The sequence below is a fragment of the Lepisosteus platostomus genome, chromosome 6 (genome assembly GCF_059453375.1).
Source record: "Lepisosteus platostomus isolate fLepPlt1 chromosome 6, fLepPlt1.hap1, whole genome shotgun sequence".
Classification (NCBI taxonomy): domain Eukaryota; kingdom Metazoa; phylum Chordata; class Actinopteri; order Semionotiformes; family Lepisosteidae; genus Lepisosteus; species Lepisosteus platostomus.
This window is the reverse complement of record NC_142616.1, coordinates 68156301-68180547: the sequence shown is the minus strand read 5'-3', so window position 1 is coordinate 68180547 and position 24247 is coordinate 68156301. Positions and strand designations below refer to the sequence as shown.

Genomic DNA, 24247 nt, shown 5'->3' with positions numbered 1-24247 from the left:
AGGAAGTCTGATCCGCTCTGGGTTTTACTCAACCAGACCTGATACCTTGGAAGTCTGATTCGTTCTGGGCTTTACTCTAGCCGTCCGGATCCCTTGGATGTCTGATCCGCTCCGGGTTTTACTCTCCTAGTCCGTATCCCATGGAAGTCTCTTAATCACAGAAACATTCACTCATACCACTCATTGAGAGAGGCTTTTGTATTATCTATTATGATAAACGAACACAAGATGGCAGTGCAGAATAATAATGTGCTGATGATACATTGCAACTTGTCATGTTGACCTAAGATTGTCACTTTTCAAGTTGTACATTTAAAGGTCAGTGATGACATTCTTCATATCTGAAAGAAAAAAATTACAGAACAATGCTCTACAGCACAGTCATTGTGGTACAGAACTTCCCAGTATTACTATGACACCACAGTAACTGTAAAGCAAAGCATTGCGATAGTGTGATATATAATAGTCACAGTGGGATACTGTACACTGAAGAAGATAATTTTGCAATGACAGAGTGAACAGCACCATGACGTGGTATTGTGATTGGGTTAGAGGAGGCTTTTATAGCTAAATACTGAAAAGTTTTTCCTTTATTTCTTTAATATGATAAAGTCCACAGATGTCCTCCTGTCTGCAAAATCTGATATCCATTGATCTTATGCTGAACTAAACTTTTTGGACATGAAATATCAATATCAGGTGGGGGGATAAATTAATTTTTCTTTTTAATTTTGCAAATAAAATCTAGGTCATATTGCTACATTTAAGTGGATTGAGCTGAATTCTTAAATGTGGACATAAAAGCTTTTCCAGGCATCCTCTGAGGTAGAAGAGTATATCATTTCTGGAAAGGGGATTGAGAGAAATGGAGGCACCAGACAGCAATATGTAGTTGGACGGCTTCCCATTTAGGACAACCAACCAATTTATCCCTTGAGCCCCTGTAGCATTTTGCACTGCAGGATTTGATAGCAAAAGGATCTTCTTGAACACCTGATGGCTAAACTGTGTTTCCCATGCAGTATATCACAAGATGAAGAACCATCTGTCAAACTCAATTTGATTTCTTACTGAAAAGCATCATATTTTGAATTTGGAGTCTTGCAGTGAAAGGAAGAAAAGGGAAAGTTAATCAAAGGGGAAGGAAAGGGGGACAAAAAGAAACTTGTGAAAATGGAAACAGTAGCTCGGACTACTACTAGCAAAAGAATAGAAAACTAAGCACTTTGAGAACTATATAAAAATATTATTAAATCTGGGAGGTCTTTTCCATTGGATATGTGAAAAGCTGAAATCTGTAAATGCAGACATTTAGAAGTCCATCACTGGAGATGGTAAAAGGTGAGGCCCAATGTCAATATACTTTTTTTTTCACAAAAGCATTACAGTTAAGGATATTGGTGTTGCTTGTTATTGCTGTTCATTTCAACAACATCTTCAAGCAACTTCAAACATCAAAGTCTGGGGCTGGCCTGCATGCAAGGTTTCAACAGGAAATATATGATGATTATTATTACACTGTACAAAATGAAATACTGCTGTCTGACACACCAAGCAACACAGAACAGACTGGGCCAAACAAGATAAAATATTCAGTTTTAATCAAGACTTCATGTTTCTCATCTATAAATACACAAAAACAATATAAATATTATACATGAATATATACAGTACATGTATATATAAATAAGACATACACAGATATCTATGTGCATATATATTTATTGATCTGTGTATATCTCCACATCACAGTTACAGTAGTGCAGCACATTCACAGTTCACAACCTCTACAGTTTCATTCTACTCACAGGCAGGAGATCACATCATTTTAAGAAAAACTATATACTTTTCAAAAAGGTTTTTGGTGGTGAAATAGTTCTGGTTATGTCCATGCCTGCTGTGGATGGTTTGTGCAGATCAGTAAAAAGCTGGTAAGTCCTGCATGTATGGAGTAGCAGACTGGTAACTGTCTGCACAATTCTGTCCAGTGGCCAAGAAGTTACAGGTCCATGCATTTTATTTCAGTCCCATCATTTCATTATTTCATTTCAGTCTTCATTAATGCTCCATAAATCCCCTACCACCTCCAACAAATGCACCATTCCATTTTTCTTTTCCCATAATAAAATAAAACCACTACTGTACACCACATAAGTTAAAGTACACCAAAAAAGGAACCTGAAATATCCTTTAGTATTTTTTGCTTCCTTAATTTTGTAAAATTGTATTGCTGCCAACACATGACTGATCATAAGTGTCCACAGGAGGGTCTCAGAGTGTCAGCTTTTTCCGCATTTTTTTCTTCTTCTTTGAGTTTGTAATACCATCAGATCCAGTGCTGTATTTCAGTGCAATGATCTTAGATCACAGAGAGGCATTTACTGAGAGGCCAGGCTTGTCTTCACCGAGAGAGAAGGGGGATCCTGCACCTCAGTCCAACAGGTTTTCTTGATCTTTTAAATTAAATTTTAATTTAACTTAGTTTTAATAACTATAATAATCTCTTAACTACAACTTAATACCTGTGGAGAGAAGTTCACAACTGGGCTGTGGCTCTGGAGAGGGCAACAGCAACAGCAGTGATCTCCAGACGAGCTCAAGCTCCCATTGCAGGCTGTGGGCTGTGTAGGGGCCTCAAGCCAGCAGCAAAAGGCTTTCTAAACCAAAATAAATAAACCAGAACAGTTATTAGTTCAGGTAGAGTGTGTTAATAAAACCTAGTACACTACCTTAAGAGTTTATGGTTTAATATATTTAGACGTATTTGACCTTTACCTAGTCCTCGCCAATAGTACATAAAACCTTATTTGACATATAACACACAAAAGTCTACTTTTGCATTATTTATTTTTAAAAAATCAGCCAGCATTCAATATCTGTGTGTGAAAAAATGTTAGTTCAACTATCTCAATTAAGAAGTATGTAGAATCAGGTGCAACAAGAAGATGTGCAAATGATTACCTGATCATCAGGAAACTTTGTCAGTTTGGTCCACTCGGGTTTGTGGTAACACATCATGTCCAGATCAAAAGAAACTTGTTACAGTCTCTGAGAAAATTATTGCTTCTTACCAGTTTGGCTACTAGCCATTTCCAACCTTTTCCAAGCCCTTTGTTCTATGGTAAGAAAGATAAGACAAATGGAAATAATTCAAGTCTGTTACCAATCTACCAAGTAGTGCCAGTCCTACCAAATCCTCTCCAAAATCTGACTATATTAAGTTCTTAGATGCTTCAAAGAACCCCGGGGCTACACACAGGGATCTACAGGCCTCTCTTGCAATGTTGAATGTCAGAGTTCATGAGGCTACAATCAGGAAAAGACTGAATAAGAAATAATAACTGCTTTCATGTAAGGATATCCATGAGGAAGCCCCTGTTTTTCAAGAAGAACACCATAAGTCTGCAAAACAGCACTTGAATGAAAAACAAGACTTATGGAACAATGTGTTCTGTACAGATGAGTCAGAAGTGGAGTTGTTTGGCCATCATACAGAATGTCATGTTTGGTGAAAACCAAACACTGTCTCTGACCAGAAGAACCCCATACCAACCATCAAGCATGGTGGTGCTGGGGAGGTGGTTTGGCCCTTCTTTGCTGCCTCAAGACTGGATGCCTTGCTATCGTTGAGTCTAGAATGAATACTACACTACACCAGAGTATCCGAGAGGAAAATGTCTGATAGATAAAGCTAAACTGAAAATGAATCATGCAAAAAGACAATGATTTCAAACACACAAATCTAAATGAATTTCTCTGAAGAAATTCAGGATTTTGGAATGGTCAAATTGCAGTGTAGACATAAGCCTTACAGAGATGTTGTGGCAGAATCTAAAGAGAGCTGTGCATACAAGAAAGCCCTTGAACATCACAGAGCTGAAGTAGTTCTGTAAGAGTGGGACAGAATTCCTTCCAGGTAATGTGAGAGACCGATCAACTCTGAAAAGGAGAAAAATGTATTTAAAGTTATTGATGCAAGACATGCCACAAGTTACTAAATCCAGGGGTGAACTTATTTTTTCACACAAAGATATTGAATGTTAGCTGATTTTTTTTTACAATAATGACAAAAGAGATTTTTTATTTGTCAAATAAAACTGGTTTGATATAATTTTGGGATTTGGTGTAAATTATTATTTTACTATTTTAAACCCTAAAATCGTAAAGTACAGCACTTTTCCACAATAATTAAAGTAACTGAGAAGTGTGTTCTAGTAACAACCAGAAGTACCTGTAGATCTTCATTACAAGAACTGGAGAAACCTAATCTAAAAGCAGATCATCTGGCAGTATTTGTAATTGTTCATTCATTCGGTCACTCGCTGAGCCTCATTGTTTCTCCTTCTGTTTTCTGCTTATTTTCTAATTTTCTCCCACTCCATATTATTCTTCTTCTATTTTAGTAATATCGCTTAGTTACATCCTGTACTATTCATGCCTACTGCAGGGAAACTGCATTATTTTGTTTAATCTAGAGTGGACTACTGTAATGACCTTCTGCAATTTCCCTCACGGGATCAATAAAGTATATATCTTCTAGCTTGGGCATTAAAAACACTTTGAATCGGTGACCACACTGGAGCCCAGAAGGGAGGCTTGAAGAAGTGATTTTTCACTTGTGGCCAGCTCTCACTGGACAAAGGACAACTGTCCTGACATAATGGAGAATCACCACAAAATATAACTCTTAACTGTGCAAGGGAGATATACAGTACATATGGAGGACAGCAATACAACTGCGGAATACTCATTGGTTTACTTGATAGCTTGATATCTAACAGAGTTTAACATGCAGAGGTCCTTTTTAAAGTCATTATGTGTTTGTTTAATTTACAAGTAGTCAATAAAATAATAGCATCTCTGGCTTGTAGAAATTAACGTTAACCTAATGGGGCAGTCTAGAGTAGTCCAAGCATCTTCTGGCACACAGAGTTCACTGTATTTTTAAGAGAAGTACACCAGGATCATGCTAATTATGACTGTAAGAACAGGCCAATGATTCATCATTTTAATTTTTTCATTTTCTCATTTGAAAGAGTGCAGGTACTTCTGGAAGACATTTTAAATATTTAAATATTATACTTAATTAAAAAATCATTATTTAAAAAATAAAAAATATCTTATGGTTGATCATGTAGATTCACTAGAATTGTTGCTGGATTTAAACGTGATGAATACAAAAGGGTACAGCTTATGTTTACTGCCTCTTACAACTGGTTGTAAGCCTTCATGTCTGTCTCACTAACTCCTTCCCTCCATCTAACTTGCTTACTCCCAGGCTTTCCCCTCTATTTCCCCCTGCCCTCCCTCGGGAACTCGGATCTCTCTCACTCTCTCACAGCCTCTGTTAGGCAGCGGTCAGTGGCATCACTGCACTCCAGCCTGACCTTGCGCCCTTTCCGTGGTTCCACCCAGGAATTGTGTATGACAGTGCCGCTGGGAGCTGGGTCCACCTGCAGCAATGAGACCACCCTCTTCTTCACTTTACTCTTCAGCACTTTGCGTAGCTTCTGGCGTGTAAAGGCATACAACAGAGGATGGAAGATGGTGGTGCCGTATGCCATGGCCAGGAAGCAGATCCGAAGCCTGACCAGCCAATCGCTAGGACCCATGCACAGGATCAGCACATTCACCACAGAGATTGGCGCCCAGCAACCCAGGAAGGTGGAGATGATAATGAGTGACATCTTGAAGACTCTTCTCTGCCGCTCGCGGCGATCCCTGTGCCGTCTCACGGCACGGCGCAGGGCGATGATGGCTGACACAGAGGCCTGGACACCCATGGCAGCGGCTGCTGCTGCTGCTGCCCCTCCTTCCCCCATCCCCAGTCCCAGCCCCAGCCCAACCCCCTCTCCGTCGGCAGCAGCAGCAGCAGCCAGATGGGTTTGTGGCTGGGCCACGGTGGGTGTCAGGGGTGGTGGCTGGGGGGAGGTAGGGGTTGGGGAAGGCGTGGGTATGAGAGGTGGCTGAGAGAGCCGCTTTGTCTCACTGGACAGCCCACCGCCCCCCCCTCCTCCTCCCACCCCCTTCCTTCTCTTCCTCCTCCTGCCCTTTCCAGTGCAGCCTGAGCCCTTGCGGCGCTGGCTCCTCTTGAAGTGCGAACCAATACGAATGTTGAGGGCCTGCAGGATCTTTGAGTAAGTGACTAGCATGACTACTACAGCTGCAAAGAAGATGGGCACCTGGATTAGCAGGTGGTAATACATGCCCAGTTCAGTGTGGTAGCCTTGGCCACCAACACACAGCAGTGTTCGGTTCCGCCAGGTGGAGGCATGGTCTGTCGCACGCCCCCCGAAGAACTCCACCTCAAAGAAGGGAATGAAAAAGACCACCAGTGAAATACCCCAAACCCCAGTCAGCAGCATGGCGGCACGGCTTGGGGTCAGTATGCGGTTGGCCGGGCGCACAGATATGTCATATCGATCCATGCTGATGACCAGGACGTTGACAGCAGTGGCGATGCTGGTGAAGGTGACACAAGCCTCATGAAAGCAGCAGACCAGAGCAATGTCTCTCTCCAGAGGGATCAAGATGATAACGATAGTGAGCGGCACACACACCACACACACAATGATGTCAAGCACGTGGAGGTTCACGGTCACCATGTTGCTGACTGAGTCCACCAGGTTGGATTGCACACAATACAGAACCAGGACTGTCAGGTTGCTGCTGAATCCCAGCACCAGCTCCAACATCAAGAAGCTGGTGAGAGACACCTGGAAGCTGACAGGATAGGGGAGGTACCAGCCCGTGTTTGGCCCACTGGTACCATCCGTTGTCTCCAGGAGCTCGTTGTAGCTGTCTGTTTCCATGGCTGTAACCCTGCTGCTTCCTGAAACATAGCAACAGCTACCAATGTTCTTCCGCCAGCACCTTCAGCCTCCAGCTGCAGAACCAAAATCACAAGTGATTGGACTGTCACCCAGCACACCTGAGTGCCTCAGTTCCCCTCCTATTGTAAAAAAAGACAAACACAAGAGGAAAAGGGAGAGATGAAAGAAAGAGAAAGTTCTTAATCTGCAAGAATGTTAAGATTCATCATATCCGTGTGTCACATTAATGACTACATTTAATCCTTTCTCCTTAACTCACTGAGCTGGGTTTTTCTGTCAAGTGAAGATCTTGTCCCAGTGCCTGTTTCGGATCCCAACAAATGTGCAGAGTTGATTTGGTAATAAAACCGATTTTATTTCCAAATCAACTCTGCACTGAATCAACAGATCAAGATTTTGTCTTTCATGTAGACATTGTTAAACTGTCACGATCGCTACTCCCCCTCTTAAGGGCACTCCAGCCCTTCCTCGTTTTCCCCCATTGTTTACACCTGTTCCTTTGCCCAGCCCCTCTTAGTTCCACCTTTAAAGCCAGACGCAGGCGTTTGCCCGAGGCTTCTCATTGAATCCCGTTTCATGAGAGCCCGGGGTCCTGCCATGTCTGGCTCCGTCATGGTTTTAGTTTCCTGTTCCTGATTCCCTGTCCCGCCGGTTCCGACCCGGTTCGTGTTTTTAGTTCCTTTGGATGGATCCCCTGGTCTTGGACTCTGCCTCCTGTATTGGATTTCCCCTTTGGATATACCCTTGGATTGTTTGCCTTGGATTCACTCCCCCTGGACACCTGCACTCATCGGACACGCCCCCCGTCTCCAGACCCTTCTCCTGGATGACTGTTTTTCCCTATTGTATCCTTACAATTCCGGATCGTGTCGTCCGCATAGGGCCCGGAAAGAACTGATCGTTACATAAACACTGTAATTTCAAAATCAGTAATATAGGTTCTGGCCCATTGCTCTTTCTATACAACTGACAAACTAGTAACACTGGAAACTTGTTAACACTAGTGAAACTAGTTAAAATTGCAGATGATACTAAACCAGGGAAGTGGGAAGCAAAAGTAGCAGCAGGGTAGGAAATTGGAAAATTGATTTGAATATGAAGTGTAAATGAAGTAAGGATGCTACACATGAAAACCATCTGGGTGTTCATGTAAATTCCTCTACTCCCCCAACAATACACAGGGGGAACCTATAGGATGCTAAATATAAACGTATTTAAACCCAGGGATGCAATGCTCAGGTTTTACAAAGACCCCATTGAGAATACCACATTCCATTATAGTCACCAGAGCAAAAAAGGGTTCTACACCCTTAGAAAGAGTTCATAGAACAGCAACTGGAAGGATTGCTGGTCTCAAGGGAATGACATATAAACGCTGGTTAAAGAGCTTCAATATTCATGTTTTGAAAAAGGAGACTGGGAGATTTAATTAAAGTTTATAAAAATGTTAACCAAGGGGACTATTTCAAGTTCAGTTGTGAAACAAAGAGATTCTTGGAAACCTAAATTTAATTTAGGAAGAGGAAGGGTGTCTGGGACAGGTTTTCTAACTAAGGCCCAAACTCTGGGCTCCTTCAAGAAGTCTGAACAAATGTTAAGAATTACTTACCTGCTCAACTTTTTTTTTTTTTTTTTTTGTTAACAACTACCAGGTTAACAAGATTATTTCTTGTTGGCAACTTTTATAATGTTCTTATTTGTGAATTAAAAGTCTGACAGGAGAGATTCTATTTAGTACCGACCACATGCTGAGGCCTGTATCCAGGCATCACCAGCCCAAGCCTGGCCTGTGGCACTGCATGTACTTGGGGCAAAGGCTTGGGGGGTTGTGACGAGAAACTGGCACTAACTCTGCCGTAAGTACCTGTGGATCTCAGTGTCTGAAACACAAATGATTCAGACAGGAAAGGGAGCCAGAAAATACAAAACATCATTCACCCTGTTATACTGCAGGTACAGTAGTGAGCCAAGCTGATAAACAATTGACAATCCAAGGTCAAAAGAGTACAAAGTGGGAAAAATCACCCAAAATTCCACTTGAAAAAAAAAATGACTGAGCTGCTCTCCAGAACCGAGTTGCATTCTTTCAAGTGTTCGAAATAAGTTGCTTTATATTGCTGCAATGTTTAAACACTGAGTTTCATGAGTGCTTTCTTCATCATGGTTGTGGATTTATACTGTCTGTCTACATATTGCAGCTGCTCAGCTAGATGCTCAGCTAGAAGCAGTGGTTATGTAAATCAAATAATTATTTGGTTTTCTAATTAATTTTGTAACAAAAACATTTATTTTCCTTGCAATTGTTAAACAAGAGGTAGGACAGGGGCCCAGTGACAATGACTGCAGTTTAAAAGACTGGGACCATTCCATTGGGACTCCTGTCTTCAATTAAATTATTCACTGAAACCACCTAACTGATCCTGGTGGGTTTAATAAATGTCTGGTAAAATGTACACATAGTGTAAGAATCATTACATTTAATAACCCATTTATTTGGATTGAGGAACTAATTTTTGAAGATGTATGGCAAAGACAAGTCTACTCTGGCTGGCACACATAGAAATACAAACCAACACAGAAACACACATTTGCTCAGTTACTCATTAGAACAAAAAATACACAAAGGAAGACAAAATAATTCAACAGTGCTTGAGATGTCCATCTGCTTATGAAACGCATTGGTAGATGAAAGAAAAAACGTTATGAATACAGTATACTGTCTCCCAGGGGCCTTGTTAACATCGCCACAGAGGGAAGACTGTACTAATACCATCTGTTACCCCTGGGAACAAATGGCTTTTCAGGAACTCAGGTTCTCTCAAGAGCAGTTTAGACATTATCTGCATCTTCCTCATAACCTAATTTCTCTGTAGTTACAGCCTTCTGTTATGCTACAGAGAAACACTTCTTAGCCGTCTGCAGGTTCTGCTGTTAACATTCTGCTAACCGTATTGCTACCACGATGTTGACAGTGGCAATAGTAACAATTTCCGAAGAAACAACATATCCTATGAATTTTTAATGTGTTTTTTTACCACTGTTGCTGCTCTCGTGCAAAATTGTATCTCCCAGTGAAATAGTAGTAAATCACTTTTTCACAGCATGGCAAAGTTTAAGCATGGTGGAAGCATGGTAATTCTTGGAAAGCTTGTTAAAGTTCTACATCAGTCTACCATGGTCTTGGAATGTACCATGAACTTAAAATATTTTCAGAAACATTTACAACCTACAATTGAAAGCTTATTGCTCAAAGTATTACTTTAGCAGATTCAGAGCATTTCAAGGTTTTTTCAAGTGGGAAAAGATTCAACAGTGATTCAACAGAAAAAAGAGATAAGGACATTAAATAATGATATAAATAACACCAACGGTTTCTCCCACTTTGAGCAATACTGCAGGATATCTTGTTCAGTTTTATAACCACGTTTTCTAGAGAGCTAGAGAAATTAAAATGTTAGTGCTCAGACTGCACAACATCATTATCCTGTTGTCTGGGTTTCCAGTTTGCACACCAAGCAACACCAGGTTTGAGTGGTCTTCATATGAGTCAGGATGTCCTTAGTTTACCACTGAATGCTGATGTTTTCATCTTGTCTGACATCAATGAGAAATAGTTCAATTAGGTAGCTGTGTTAGCAAGCGTAGGCTGCAAAGGAACAAGTAAAGGTTTATTCCATGCTAAAAAGAGAAGAAAAGAAATACAACGTTCCAGCCGTGGAGCCTTCTTCGAGTGTGAGGAAGGCTCCACAGCCGAAATGTTGTTTCCTTCTCTTTTCAGCATGGAATAAACTTTACTTGTTCCTTATCAATGAGAAGTGTTTGTGAGAAGCATCTGTCCTCCAGTATGTAATAACTCTTCTTTAAGACAAAAGAATGTAGCAGTGTCATTAGTTTGTAATCTAAATTAGAAGGGTCATAAAAAGAAAAATAGAGAATGATTCTAACTTACAAAAGCTTCATGATGAGATATGATGAGGGAATCATTTAAATATTAATCTACGCAAGTAGTACAATGGGCCAAGTAGCTCCTGTAAATTGTAACCAGGCTGATGATCTAATGGCAAATATTCTGGCCACAAATCACCAGTTCAATTAAGCAAATTATTTATATTGCCTAAATAGGAACTGAAGCAACAATCGAAGCTAGAAGACATTGATCCTTAAGATCTCAGAAAGATCTGGACCTTAATGGCTGAACCTAATAAGTTATTAAACTGCAAGGATGGGCGTAGACTTCGCACCCAGAGTATTCGTACACACTACTAATATTCTGTCATTGGTACAGGAATAAGATCCTGCCTCCTGCTCACTGAAATCTCCAGTTTGTCTTTACCACTTGTGGGTCCGAGCCTGGCTGCTCCCAGGTGGACTCTCTGAGGATAGAGTAGGGCTGATGGTTGTTTCAGGCAGTGCCTGAGTCAGAGTATTATTGACTTACTGTCAAGAATAAAGTGTTTTCACTCAGTCAGCAGAAACTATATGAGGAAGGAGGCAAAGGTGAAAAAGAGAGAAAGAAGAATTATGGAGCAGACAAGGGAGAGGGGATGGGTAACATCTATATTTTGTATGCATGAAAGGAGCAGTCATTGCAATGAAAGTTAAATAATTCAAAGTTAATTAGCTGACCTTCTCAATGCTGTGCAAAATTAAACATTGTCCACTATATTCCCATTGAAACCACCATCATCCCAGCAATAGCAGGTTTCCCATATTCTCTCCCAGTATCAGAGTCCCCATTCTCAGGAGCTGATGTAGGGTCCCCAAGACAAAGCCCCTCTGACAACAGAATCTGCCATCTGTCTCTATTTCTCCCCGCTGGCAGTGGGAGCACAGCCTGTCCTCTCTGGGTAGTCAGGTCTGCCTGTGTCGCACAATTTTTATGGCCAGGCTGTGGTCACTGAGCCTGTACTTCTTCAGGGTCTGTTTCTTTTTGCTGTTTCTTATCTTGGTCAAATATTCAGATAGCATGTATTGTCTGTTTAGGATTCTGTAGCATTCCAGTTTATGTTGTCTTTGTGTGTATGTGTCCCAGTGTGTGAGATATTGCTGTTTGATCTGTTCTGTGATGTGGTTGAGTCTGAGTTGTGGTGCTCTAGCAGTGCTGTCCTGATGCTGGTTAGTGTCGGTGTGGCTAGGGTCAGTGAGCCTCAGGACCAGCTGGCTCAGGAGGCTCTGTTTAGGGCTCAACTCTTGGCTCAGCAGGTGGTGGTAGGAATTTTGGTCGTTGTTTTTTAGGTGTCTCTTTTTACTATGTCTCTCACTGACATAGTGAGGCCAAATTAGTAGAGCAGTGCATCTCAGTGACACTACTGCATTCTCACCGGTGTCTCTGGAAACAGCACTGCGGTCTGTCTGATCTGCTTCTTCCTTTCCTGCTGTGGTCTCAGCCAGGGCGTAGTTCTGCAATAAGGAATGAGAAAGGGATCCATTTTTTCATTGTACGCAATGTTAAGCATTTGTCAGAAAGTAAAATAAATCCCTCCCTATCTAATCAAAAATTCCACCTATTCCAAATATGAAAAATGTACCACCAGAAGAAAATAGAAATCTGAAGAAAATTTTTCAGATTAGCAGTTTCTACCTTTTCATCAAGCTATTCCACTTAAAAGAGGAGAAGGGCGTTAAGCGCAAAAGAACTGAAAGTTAATTATTCAGTTCTTTTGCGCTTAACGTCCTTCTCCTCTTTTGACAGTGAATCAATATTTTTATTTTTTAAATTAAAAACTTTTGAGTAACAAAAAAATGAAAACAATTAGTATACGTTTCCACGTTCAATGATGCACACTGTGCAAACCAGAAAAGGAAAAGGCTGTTAATTGTGAAGCACAGAGATCCAAAAGACGGGGACAGCGACTCCACGAGTCCATTCAGAGACCGAGTGTTGAGTAAGCATGAGCAGGGAGGTACGAGACTACGAGAGCATAGATATCGATTATAGAGTAGCAATAAAAATGCACACAGCCAAGTTGGGCCTCTCGCAGCCAGTCTCATGTGGTCAATTTAGCATTTTTCAATTGCCAACCATGTTTGTTTTATTATTATCATATTTCTTGGAATTACATTTTTTGTGTGCAGTTCAATTTCCTATGTGCGCTTATTTCATAACCTGTATGTGCACGCACACGCGCACAGCTTAGAGGGAACATTGCAGGGGTCTCAGTTCTGCTCCTGGAGTGCCTGTCCTGAAGGTTTTAGAAGTGTCTTCAATTGACAAGTCAGTGGATTTACATTCACTGAATCGAAAATCAATTTCTCTTTGAAGTTCAACATTAGTTCCACAGAGTGAAGTACTTTCTCAGTTGTCCCCCTGACCTCCTGACCTGCTGTGCAGAATCGCTGGCATGTATTCACTAGTAGGAGCAGCACTGGTGGAAGAGAGAACTGAGCTCCTGTGTGTGAAGCACTATGTCATCCTTTTGAATGAAAAGCACTATGAATCCATCTATCTGTTAGCCACAGCAGCCTCACCCAGTTGGGTGCCACCAGCTCCTGTGTCTCTGGAGGTGGATGAGGCTGCACCATGCAAGACGAGCAGTGGCAGAGTTCTCTTGTGCCCAGTGATGACCCTGAACAACTGCGGTGACCTTGGGATTTGGCTCCACACTGCACGGTGATACCACACAGACCACAGGTAAGAGACAGCTGGCCAGGGCATGGCCATGGAGGCTTGGATAACCCTAGGGTACTGCTGAGTCTGGGCTGTTATCCTGAAGTTATGCCACAGACTTCCCACATGTCAGCACCCATTAAAAATACATAATTAATACACATATATCATCATTATAAAATTTTCTGTCTTAAGGAGAAGTCGTGTTTGCTCTTTATTAATAAGGGGTCTCCTTATTATCTCAGTTCAAGCCATGAACAACACAGTGACCACACTGTATTGTTTCCCACTACTCCATTGAGTGCTCACTCTCCTGTGAGAGACTATGGAACCCACACTGTGTCAGTGAGGCACCCCACACCTCCAGTCAGAGCCCCCTGAGCCCACAGTGTGTCAGTGAGACATGGACAGGGAAAACACCAGCAAAATGACATTGAATTTAGACAAGGGCAGGACTGACATAGAACAGACATAAACTTTAAATACAGAACTAAAATGGGAAACTGAGAGGCTACATATTAAAAAGAGGGGGTTGTTTATGTTATTACTTCAATTTTATCTTATAGACAGGGTGGAGAAGAAGTAAATGTTCAGATACATAGTCAAGAATGCAAAATTTAAATCAAGGGAAGTTAAATTATGATCATACACTATAAATCACAAGTAAGTATGCCTCCTTTATAATACTGTGTACAGCTTTGGTCATCATGTTACATTAAACATTCTGGAATCAGTCTAGAGAAGATCAGCCAGATACATTCCAGGGCTTAAGGAAATCTTCTACACTGACAGGGTAAAACAACTTCTTAGTATTAGTTCAAGTTTAGTCTTGAACAGAGTGAACTGTGCCGAGATCTGATACAAGTATTAATAATCCTCATAGGCATGAATAAAGTGTTTAACCAGTGGATTTATTTAAAATAAACAGTGAAAGTGGATCCAGAGGACAAAAATGAAATCTACTGTATGTGGAAGTGCATTTAAAACAGAGGACGGATGGCACTATTTAAACCAACGGTTATGTTAAACAAGCTGCCCAACCATATTGTTCATTTTGTTTATTTGAACGCAGGTTCTCTCTCTTCTTCTGCATTCTCTGGTTTCCTCCCGCAATCCAAAAACATGCTGACAGATTAATCGGCTTCTGGAAAAACTGGGCCCCAAAATTGAGTGTGTGAGGGCTTGTGCCTCTGTCCCCTTCGATGGACTGAGTCCCGTCCAGAGTGAACTCTGCCTTGTTCCCATTACTTTCCGGGAAAGGCTCCAGCTCCCCCACAACCCTGAATCGGAGGAAGCTTTTAGAAAATGGAAGGATTGATCAAGTTGACATAAAGAAAACGTTTCACATAATGTTCAGTAATCCACTACTTTAGGGGTAAAATTATTAATCTTTATTCTTTACTTGCATAGAAAGCTGCTTTCAGGATTTGATTTTTATCCTTTGATAATTTCATTTTAATAACCTCCTTATTTTGTCATTTAAACAACCCCACATTTATCAAATATAACTGGTTATATATACAGTAGTTAAATATAAATACAGTTAAAAAAAATTAAAATGATCAACATTAAAAAGGAACTGCAAGTACCTGCCGCTGTTCTTTAGCATGGATAATAGCCAACATATCATACAAACAGCACAATACTACTGCACACAATCCCACACATTGTCATAGCAACACACTACACTCCATTACAACACTAAAGCACCCTTGTAGAAGTGCACTGTGGTAAATTAATAATGAAGTGTAGAAAAGCACAGTAAAGCTGTGGTAAAGTAATGGTATAGAGATGTAAAGGACAACAGAAACAATGTTTGAACAATAAAATGGGGTTGTACAGTGTGATGAATACAGCACACTGCTGCCTAGGTTAGTAACATGTAATATGTACAGCAGTGCTGAATGGATGAACCTGAAATCTGAGATTTCAAATACAATCCAGAGTAAAGCAACAGCGGAGAACCAGGATGAGACCAATGAACAAAAATCACCAGAGCCAGTAATATAAATATGTGCACCGTGTGCTAGAGGCCAGGACCACAGAGGGGTCAGCACTGTTCTTCACTCGCCACCCACTAGCCTGCCACCCTGCTGTCTTTTTCACCCCCTATCCCTCCCACTCTCTCCTTCTCTCTCTGTCCTTATCTCCCTCTCTCCCTTTCCTTCTCCCTTTTACTTTCAGTCCTGCCCACTTCATGACTCCCCCTCCCTGTCTCTTCCCCCCCTCAGTGTTATGTAATTCTCCACTGACTCCTCTGCAGTTACTTTCCCACTCAGTTTCCAGTAACACTTTACTGCCAGTCAGAATCAGTGCAGTGCTTTTACACACAATTATTTTCTTTAGAATATCATAGAAACTGCAACAACAAACCAGCCTTTAAACGTTTTCGCTTTTGGAAGGTCACTGTGGTTGCCTATGAGGGTTCATATACCAGCAGCCATATCACCCTGCAACTCCCAGCTGACAGATGACAGCCCACTGGAGCTCAGCAGGTGTGAGCCTGGTCAGTACCTGGATTGGAGACTCCTTGGAAACTCCCTTCTGCCACCTTCAAAAGACGATGGTCGTTTCAGATGAGACTTAAAACCAAGGTCCTGACTCTCTGTAGTCATTAAAAATCCCAGGACGTTTCTCAAAAAGAGTAGGAGTGTTACCGTAGCGTGCTGGCAAAATTTCCCATTGGCCTTTACCAGCCATGGCCTCCTAATAACCCCATCTCTGAACTGGCTTCATCACTCTGCTCTCCTCCCCACTGAGAGCGGGTGTGTGGGGAACAGAATGGAGCATCACCCAGGTGGGGCTGCACACTGGTGGGGGTGGAGGGGATCTTCTTTACCTGTAAAGAGCTTTGAGTGGAATGCTCAGAAAAGCGCTATTGAAGTGTAAGCAATCATTAATTATTATTTTATTCACCCACAGCTGAGCACCGGGACTGAGAGCATCAGACTGCCAACTGCCTGGGACAGGGCGTGAGCATCAGGGGGACAGTGTAAGAAAAATAGTAAGCGGTTTGATAACTATAAGGATTGAAAAGACACAGGCAGAGCCATGAGGAGCAGGAGCAGCCATCAGAACATAGTGATCTCCTTATACAGAATGTGCACATCCTGTGTGTTTGCTCTGTATTCAGGGACATCTACCTCTTGACAAATAGAGCCCTGAAACAAGACTGAACAATCCTGGACACTGTGCAAAACACCAAGCACCAAACAGCATCAGGAATGGCTTTGTCTTGAGCAACTTCTCCATTTACAGCATTCTAATTATTTTTGTGGCACACTGAATTAGGAGCAGATGGTCTCTGCATTAGCAGATATAGTTAAGAACAGAACACTTTTAGAATAAAGACCAAGAAAAACAAATGTATTGCAAAAATAATCTGAATTGAAAACAGACTCTTAAAGAAAACAATGGCTTTGAGTAGGATGGTTGTTTACCTATAGAATCAACCAATCTCTTTGTGTCAAGAGCATTATTAGCAAACAGCAATTTTGTGTGGCACGATGGGATATTGTCAGCTGACAGAGTGTATGACCTGCTGGACCCTGATAGACCACAATGGTCCTGCGAACCGGCAGGATCAGACCACATCAAACCTGGTCTGACCACCACCCCCGGCACACAGCCCACAGCCCCGAGCACAATGTCGTCGAAGAGAAAATAGCTTAGAAATAAAAGAGAGAAAGAGAGCAGCAGTTGGTCCCTATGCTTTAAACTTAAGTAGATCTTGACTGGGTGGTAATACCCACCTCACTTTATTGTATTCAGTATGAATTTTATGCTGCACAGGGTAGTCCTTCAGAGATGTGATGAGCTACACAGCTTTGAAAGCGCTCTATGCAAAAGTGCCAACAGAGTTCCCCCTCCCAGCGAGCTGTGTGAAACAACCTTTAAGCTAATTAATAGCAATACCGTCTGGGAATGACAAAGAAAATCTATTCATTCTCACCTTAGAGTCTGTCTCTGTACTCGGATCTAACAGGACATTTGCCTCTCCAATTATTCTGTCACAGTCAGCAGTGAAGCTGTGTGACATTTAGAAGTCTTTTTATTCCCTCTCTCAGTGCCTGATAGCCTTGTCGAAAGAATCACTGGCCAGTGAACTGTCCAAAGACACACATATATGGACCCACCCAGACTGACCATTTGGTCAAGGGAAGTTTTGACAGAATTTTGTCTCCATAATATTGATCCTATGCAGCAAAGCATGCTGTAAAAACCCTATGCGACATCTGCATACCTGAAAAGCTTTGTGCTTTTCTGTCATTTACTTTGATTAAATTTTCATTTAATATTCACCCTCACATATAAAATCTTGAAGGATTATGTGTGCCCAACACCTTGGGCATCTCTGTAGATATACCACTTCTGTACCATTGGATGTGTTCTGCAGGAGAAGGAAGCTGAGGAAGATTGAGAGATAGAATCAACCTACTGTAATTAACTCTTACAGGCAAACAAGCTTCCCTGAAGGCCTGTGAACACACTGGCACCAGCCTCCTATCTGGAGCAGGATGTCCCAGGACACTTCCCCCAGAGAGAGCTGTTGCTAAGCACATGCCTATTCCTGCTCCCAGCAGCCAAACTACTTTTCTCCTTCCTTCCTCCCTCCCACTTCCTCTTTCTCCCTTGGGATGAATTAACATAGGTAACTCCACACGCTGGACAGCTGGAGTTGAGCACCACAAGAGGCCTGTCTCATTATTGCGCTCTCTCTCATTGGACTGCCAGTCTCCTTCCTGATTTCCAAAGCAGATACAGTGCTGATAGTACAAGTGAGACTGAGAAGTATTTTTAAATAAAATTCCACAAGGTCTAATTATGTAGAGGCTGTCATGATTAACCTTTAACCTGGATAGTGTCAGAAAGTCTCTCAATATACAGAATGTGGGAGTGACCAGTGAACCGGGCAGAAGCATTACCATGGGCATCTCTGCAGGAGAGTCACTTACAGAGAGAGACAACAAATTAACTTGAATACTGAAATCAGGGTGTCATAATTAGTGGAGTAAAGCAGGGATCTGTACTTGAACCACTGCTCTTTCTAATTGATATCAATAGTCGAGGTAATGGTATAGTCAGTGACAAATAACGGTGTTTGTCTTTCCTGATAATCATTGAAGTCCTTGTGTTTGATGTATCTTGTGTTTCCAGAGCCCCATACTACTATCTGTGCTCTCGAGACCCCTGATTCAGCCTTGTGTGGTCTTCCTGAAGTATTAGAATTATAGCAGAATGGCCAATTGAATATGACCCCAACTCAGAACTACTTTACAAGACAATAACAAAGTGGACTTAAGTAAAATGTAAATCTAAAAAAAATACATCAAATTCAATTTGATCATTTCGTTATCATAGTCAATTGGTTTGATTGAATCTGGGCATGCTAAGTGTGGCGCTTGACCTGTGTTAACGTTTTCATTCCAAATAATCTTCACTTTACTTCACTGAAGAAATGGTAAGATACAGCTTGAGAAAGTGTACAGTTTAAGTAGAGATAAGCTGTAATACCACACAGTAATGAAGTAAGATTTTAAAAAGTATTGTGTATAATTTTATTCCTTTGCTCCAAAAAGGCAATTATTACTCGAATAAGTAAAAAGAAAATCATAAATTATACACACAGGCAGGCTGAGAGCACATAGGCATGCAGACACAGGTTCCTGCACATCAGTCAGGGCTAGCGGGAAGTCTGAAACTGAATGACGGAGTGCTGGGATAAAGGAAGTGGGAGCACAGAGAGGGAAATTTTGGCGGAAAATGCAAAATAATTAGAGGACATGAATTTTTAAAGGGGTTTTTGATGTGTATCACCAGGGGGGTTGTCATTGTGAGGAGAGACCAAGGTTATTCCACACAGCCAGCACAGCTGTCCTTCCCTCCATCTATCCTGCATTCTGTTATCAGCATTCTGGCTGGGGTGGGGGGGCTGATGGGGGGATGATAAAGAGAGGGAGAGAGTTAAATAGAGAGGGAAGAGACAAAGAGGGAAGCATGTAAAAGGGGAGAGGGAGATGGAAGAACACAGAAAATGAGAGAGGAGAAACTGATGCAGGTTTTGAAACTACATGCTCAAGCACACCTGTGTTTCGTAAATGAGTCTGTCTTTTAGTTGTAAAACCTTAACCTAAGTGCTTGTTAGGTATCAGTGTGGAGGAGTGGTTACAAATCTCTACAAAGACAGGCATTTGACCAAAGCCTAGTAGTACAAATGTTAGTTGCTTTTGGTAAAAAGGTTATGTAAATGAAATACAGTGACAGTCAGACTATTAATATAGTAAACAAGACAGTTTGCCATAGGAAAACTAAACCATGTGCTTATGCGAACAATGTATCAATTTGAAAACAAATTTTGCTCAGCTATTGTTTTCATTCAAACGTACCATCATGGTTCTTCCACGGTTTATTAACTATGAAGTTTTGGTATTTAGGATGAATACCACAAACAACAGGTATGCCAGCCAGTGAGTTAAGTAGACCCACATTTTTTCAAATTGATCTCAAAGGGATTCTGCTGTTAACCTGTGATGAAGTGTACAACAAAAAAATCCTTAATTGTTTACCATCGAACGGAATGTGGCTCTTCACCTCATTAATGTACAATCCCATTATCACTGAATAAAGTCCTCTGTCCCTCATTCTCTCTCTTTTCCTCTGCCCCTGTCGCTGACCAGCATGCAGCTCGATCTCCTTGGACACCTTTGAAGACTGACTGACAGGCAGTCAAAGTTCCAATCGCCATGGTTACTGGGACACCCGCAGTGTACACTTTGAAGTTCTGTCAGCTCATTCCCTGTCCTGGTGTAGACACATACACCCATATCCAGCCTCTCGAGACAGGGACAGGGACAATGGCATCCCTCACTTTAAATATGTAAAAAGGACAGCTGTCAAAGGGCCTTGCTCCAAGGAAGATTTTGTTTTTATTTTTTCAAACTCTGATTTCATTTTTCCAGTGCTGTGTTTGAGTACTAATGGTATTCATTAAATTTCTGTCACCACTTCCTTTTTCTTACATTTTCTCAAGCTCAGGTAGTGATTCCTCAACACCAAAACTCTTATCATCAGATCATTTCTGTCCAGGAAACTCCTGAGAGGTCAGAATAAGATTGGAACTGCAGTCCAAATTTCTCAGACTGGTTAATAAATCTTGGTCACAAAATAAATTCCTTGACAGTACAGAAAGAATTATACGATTTTCGAATTAAGCACAAAATCATTATTTTTGTGGAAGTCACCATGCTGTCACAAAACCCTGGTCTCACCATGGGCGGGAGCAGGTTCCCACAAATTGTGACATAATGCAGCCTTTCCTGCTCACTAGTTCTGTTTGACAAATGTAATTCAATGTATAAGAGAATAAGTGCAGGTTGTGCAGCAGATATTTCACCGCAAAAAGTTTCCAACATGATCTGCATGTAGTTAACAAGTAAGTTATTGGCAAAACTGTCTTGAAGACGAGAGCAATGTTTATAGTATATTGGATTTAAAGAGATGTGTTCACAAGCCTGCTTCTTTACAATGTCATGGGGCCACACGTCACAGGTTTTGTTGCCTCGTTCTGAATAACAGAATATGGCGCTGAACATACCTGGAAATTTCATCTATTTCTTAATGTAAATTGGAGGTTTTACAAGATACTTTTTGCTTTTATTGTGGTTTGAAATGCACTCATCACTGCCGATTCTTTCTAAAATAGCGCTCAAGTTCCATTTTAATCTGTTCACTCTCCTCTGGCAGGCCCTGATGGGGGCAGCAGCGACCCAGGAAGTGTTGCCAGCCTGCTAATGCCAACCCTGCTCTGACTGGCACTCTGCCTACCATGCCACTGCTTGGGGTAATCAGAAGTCTACTTTTCCTTTCACAACAGCTGGAATACATGAAAAATAAAAATAATGATCCTGATCTTTCAGAAACCGCTTTATATACCACTGACATAGGAATAAACTTGCTGACCGTGGAGTGGAGCTCAAGTAGAGCCTGTAGAAATCTCACACTTAGCTTCTCTGCTCTGCCCAGTTCCCAGCCACAAAACTACATGGTTTACTTTGACAGTTTAATTACTTGTTTACAAGCTGATCCAAGCAGACTAAAAACTAAAAGCAGATTTTATTTGCAATGCTAGCTGTTTTCTTCATAGACCAAAGAACTTAGAGTTCCATTCATTCAATATGTGCATACGAGCTTTTTTGGGATGATCTTGTACCAGTTCACCGGAAAACTAGTCCAATTAAGTCACACTGAGCTCAGTAGAACAGAACAGCAGAAGGTGGCTTTCCAGGACCACCTTTAGAAACGGTTGCAGTTGTCAAAGTGCAGCACAATGTAATCAGGTTTGGTAAAGTTAATGGGAAACCATGACACAGTGAATGCATGCATGAGAATGATACAGCAGCAGAACTGCGGACACAATGCATAGATACAGGTTTTACATTTTACTTAAGGGCTGAGTCAGAATCCTATATAAGGCTGTTCACGCTCCCTATACACAACAAGTGTGTGTTTGACTTTGAGCTGCAATGTGTTCAGAGAGCCAGCAAGTCACTAATGGCACACTGTCCACATTAACACATTCACTTTCAGCATCACCACCCTGGAATCAAAGATCAGAGTTATTCATCCTTCCATTTACTTGAGTGCATACATAAATCTTTTACAATGGATACCAAGATCACGAAGGACATACCCTGCCTTTCAAAAGTGTGGAGACTATGCAAAGAGAGGCTGCGACAGAGACCAGCACTTGTGGAACAGTAAGTATCCACGCTGTCCACTGACACTGCAGCCAGACCCTGCACCTGCAGATCACTGGATTGCATGGAAATAGACTGGTTGCTAAGAACTGTGGGAACTGTGGGAACTATACATTTTGCTAAAAGTAGTTACAATGCATGCAAATGCAGTAATTTGCCACTGTATTGTGTAGGTGTGTCTGTCCTCCTGCATCCTACCTTGTCTCTTCCATATGTTTGTATCGTGTGTCTGACAAACGTAAATGCCAAAAAGTGGACAAATAAGGTGCCACCAGCTCCCGTGCTTTCAATGTGAGTGAGACAGGGCAGTTGTGCATGGGGCCATTTTGGGCTAGAGCCCGTATTCAAGTGCATCTTCATAAAGAGTTTTACATTTAGTCTTGGAATGTGACTCAATTTCTTTATACTCTTTACACACATTCAATGCACCACAGAGACTATATAATAATGGTCATAGCGAAAAATATTTATATTAATTTACATACAAAATGTCTTAATTAAATGCATCTAAAAACCTGTATAATTCATGAAAGGTTTTAAAGTGAAACATTTCCCCAAAAGGATAACTGTGTCCTCTTTAATAATGTACTACAGACAGTGATGTCTAAGTGTGATAGCAGCCCGGTCTCTCCTGTCACTACAAATGCCAAACAACTGGCATGGTGTGTGTAGCCTGATGCTTCAGCTTCAGGAACTCTCATATTAAATATGTATTTTCTCTGAACACACAGAGATACTTCTATTTAACAAAACTAATGTATTGTGTTAACCTTTCCCAAAATTGAAGAAGCAGTTCAATTATGTACTCTAATTTGACTTGTCAGATCACTCCCTCACCTCCTCCTCTGCGTGTTGTAATGCACTACTAAGGAGTTGTCGGTTCTGGGGTGCAAAACTAGGAAGAAGAATATGTGTCTCTCAGGCCCTCTTCTGTGCATGCTTTCAGAATCTGAGCCATTACAGTCAATGCATAAAATGTGCTGCTCAGTTCTAAGGGGCTCCTTTCCCCACTTCTCAACACACCCAGATCCTAATTAACTCCCTAGTTAAACCAAACCAGTTCATTAACGAGCTTTGTGACCCCCAGTAATAATCATATGTCTTCCTTCATCTCAACTGACAGCCAGAGAGAAAGGCTAATTAAGACAAATTACTAAGGCTTCTTCAGTAAATCATCAACTTCACTGCCTTCATCAGATCTATACAAAACCAGAAGAACTTCAATCTGGATATTCCAGGCCATCATAAGAAAGGTTACAAACCAGAGGCTTTTCAGCTCTTCTGATGATCAAGGATCTTACTGAGCCTTTCCTTGGAGGAAATTAGGGAAATCCGTTTCAACAACATTGCTGGGTATACAGACTCTCAGAGTCATAAATAAGGATATACAGTAAGAAAAGGCTGCAAGCAAGCAGAGCTCTTTCATATGACCTTACTCATTTTGTTGGGTGCTTCCTGTTCTCAGATCTAATTACAGTTAGATTTCCATTGTGACCTGTGTAAGACATTGTTTAGAACACTGTCTACTAGTTCACCTCAATTATTTTCATAAGTATCTGCTTGAAGCTCACAATTTCCTATCTTATCTGTACGGTATGGTTTGATTATTCTTCCTGTAGGTCTGGCTTCACATTAACTCTCCCATGGCTCCCCTCTGAGCTCACACCCTTGAGAAGATGATCTTCAGATCTCATATCTTCCAAAGATGCACACTAACAGACAACAGATGTGGCTCAGGTGCAAAGTCTTACCTGATTCCCACTAACAGACAACAAAAGGTATAAAATAAGTGATGGGCTTCAGTCACTCTCAAGAGTGACCCATTTAAGATACAGTTGGCGAGACAGACAAGACTGCATGTTATAGAAATAATTCCAAAACAAGCTTCCAGCATTCAGAAACCTCTAAATACAACACAGGATATGAAAATAAATTATTTAAGGAGCAGATAACTAATAACTAGGTACCATGCAGTAGACATATGCAGAGAACATCGGTTCTTTGCAGGAGATTGGTAGTACTGGCACTCCTGTGCCGAACTCCTTAGGTAC

At 41.3% G+C, this 24247-nt stretch overlaps 1 protein-coding gene across 1 annotated transcript in view; it reads right to left on the bottom strand.

Annotated features, from left to right (window-relative positions):
- Positions 1-1584: 1584 nt before the first annotated feature.
- Positions 1585-24247, bottom strand: part of LOC148662280 (G protein-coupled receptor 22) — a 35363-nt gene continuing 12700 nt past the window's right edge. The window contains exons 2-3 of the mRNA XM_088637260.1: positions 12155-12233; positions 1585-6952 (exon numbers count right to left, since the gene is read on the bottom strand). Of these exons, the coding sequence (XP_088493386.1) occupies positions 5328-6812 (1485 nt within the window). The 5' untranslated portion in view covers positions 6813-6952; positions 12155-12233 and the 3' untranslated portion in view covers positions 1585-5327. The remainder of the gene's footprint in view (positions 6953-12154; positions 12234-24247) is intronic.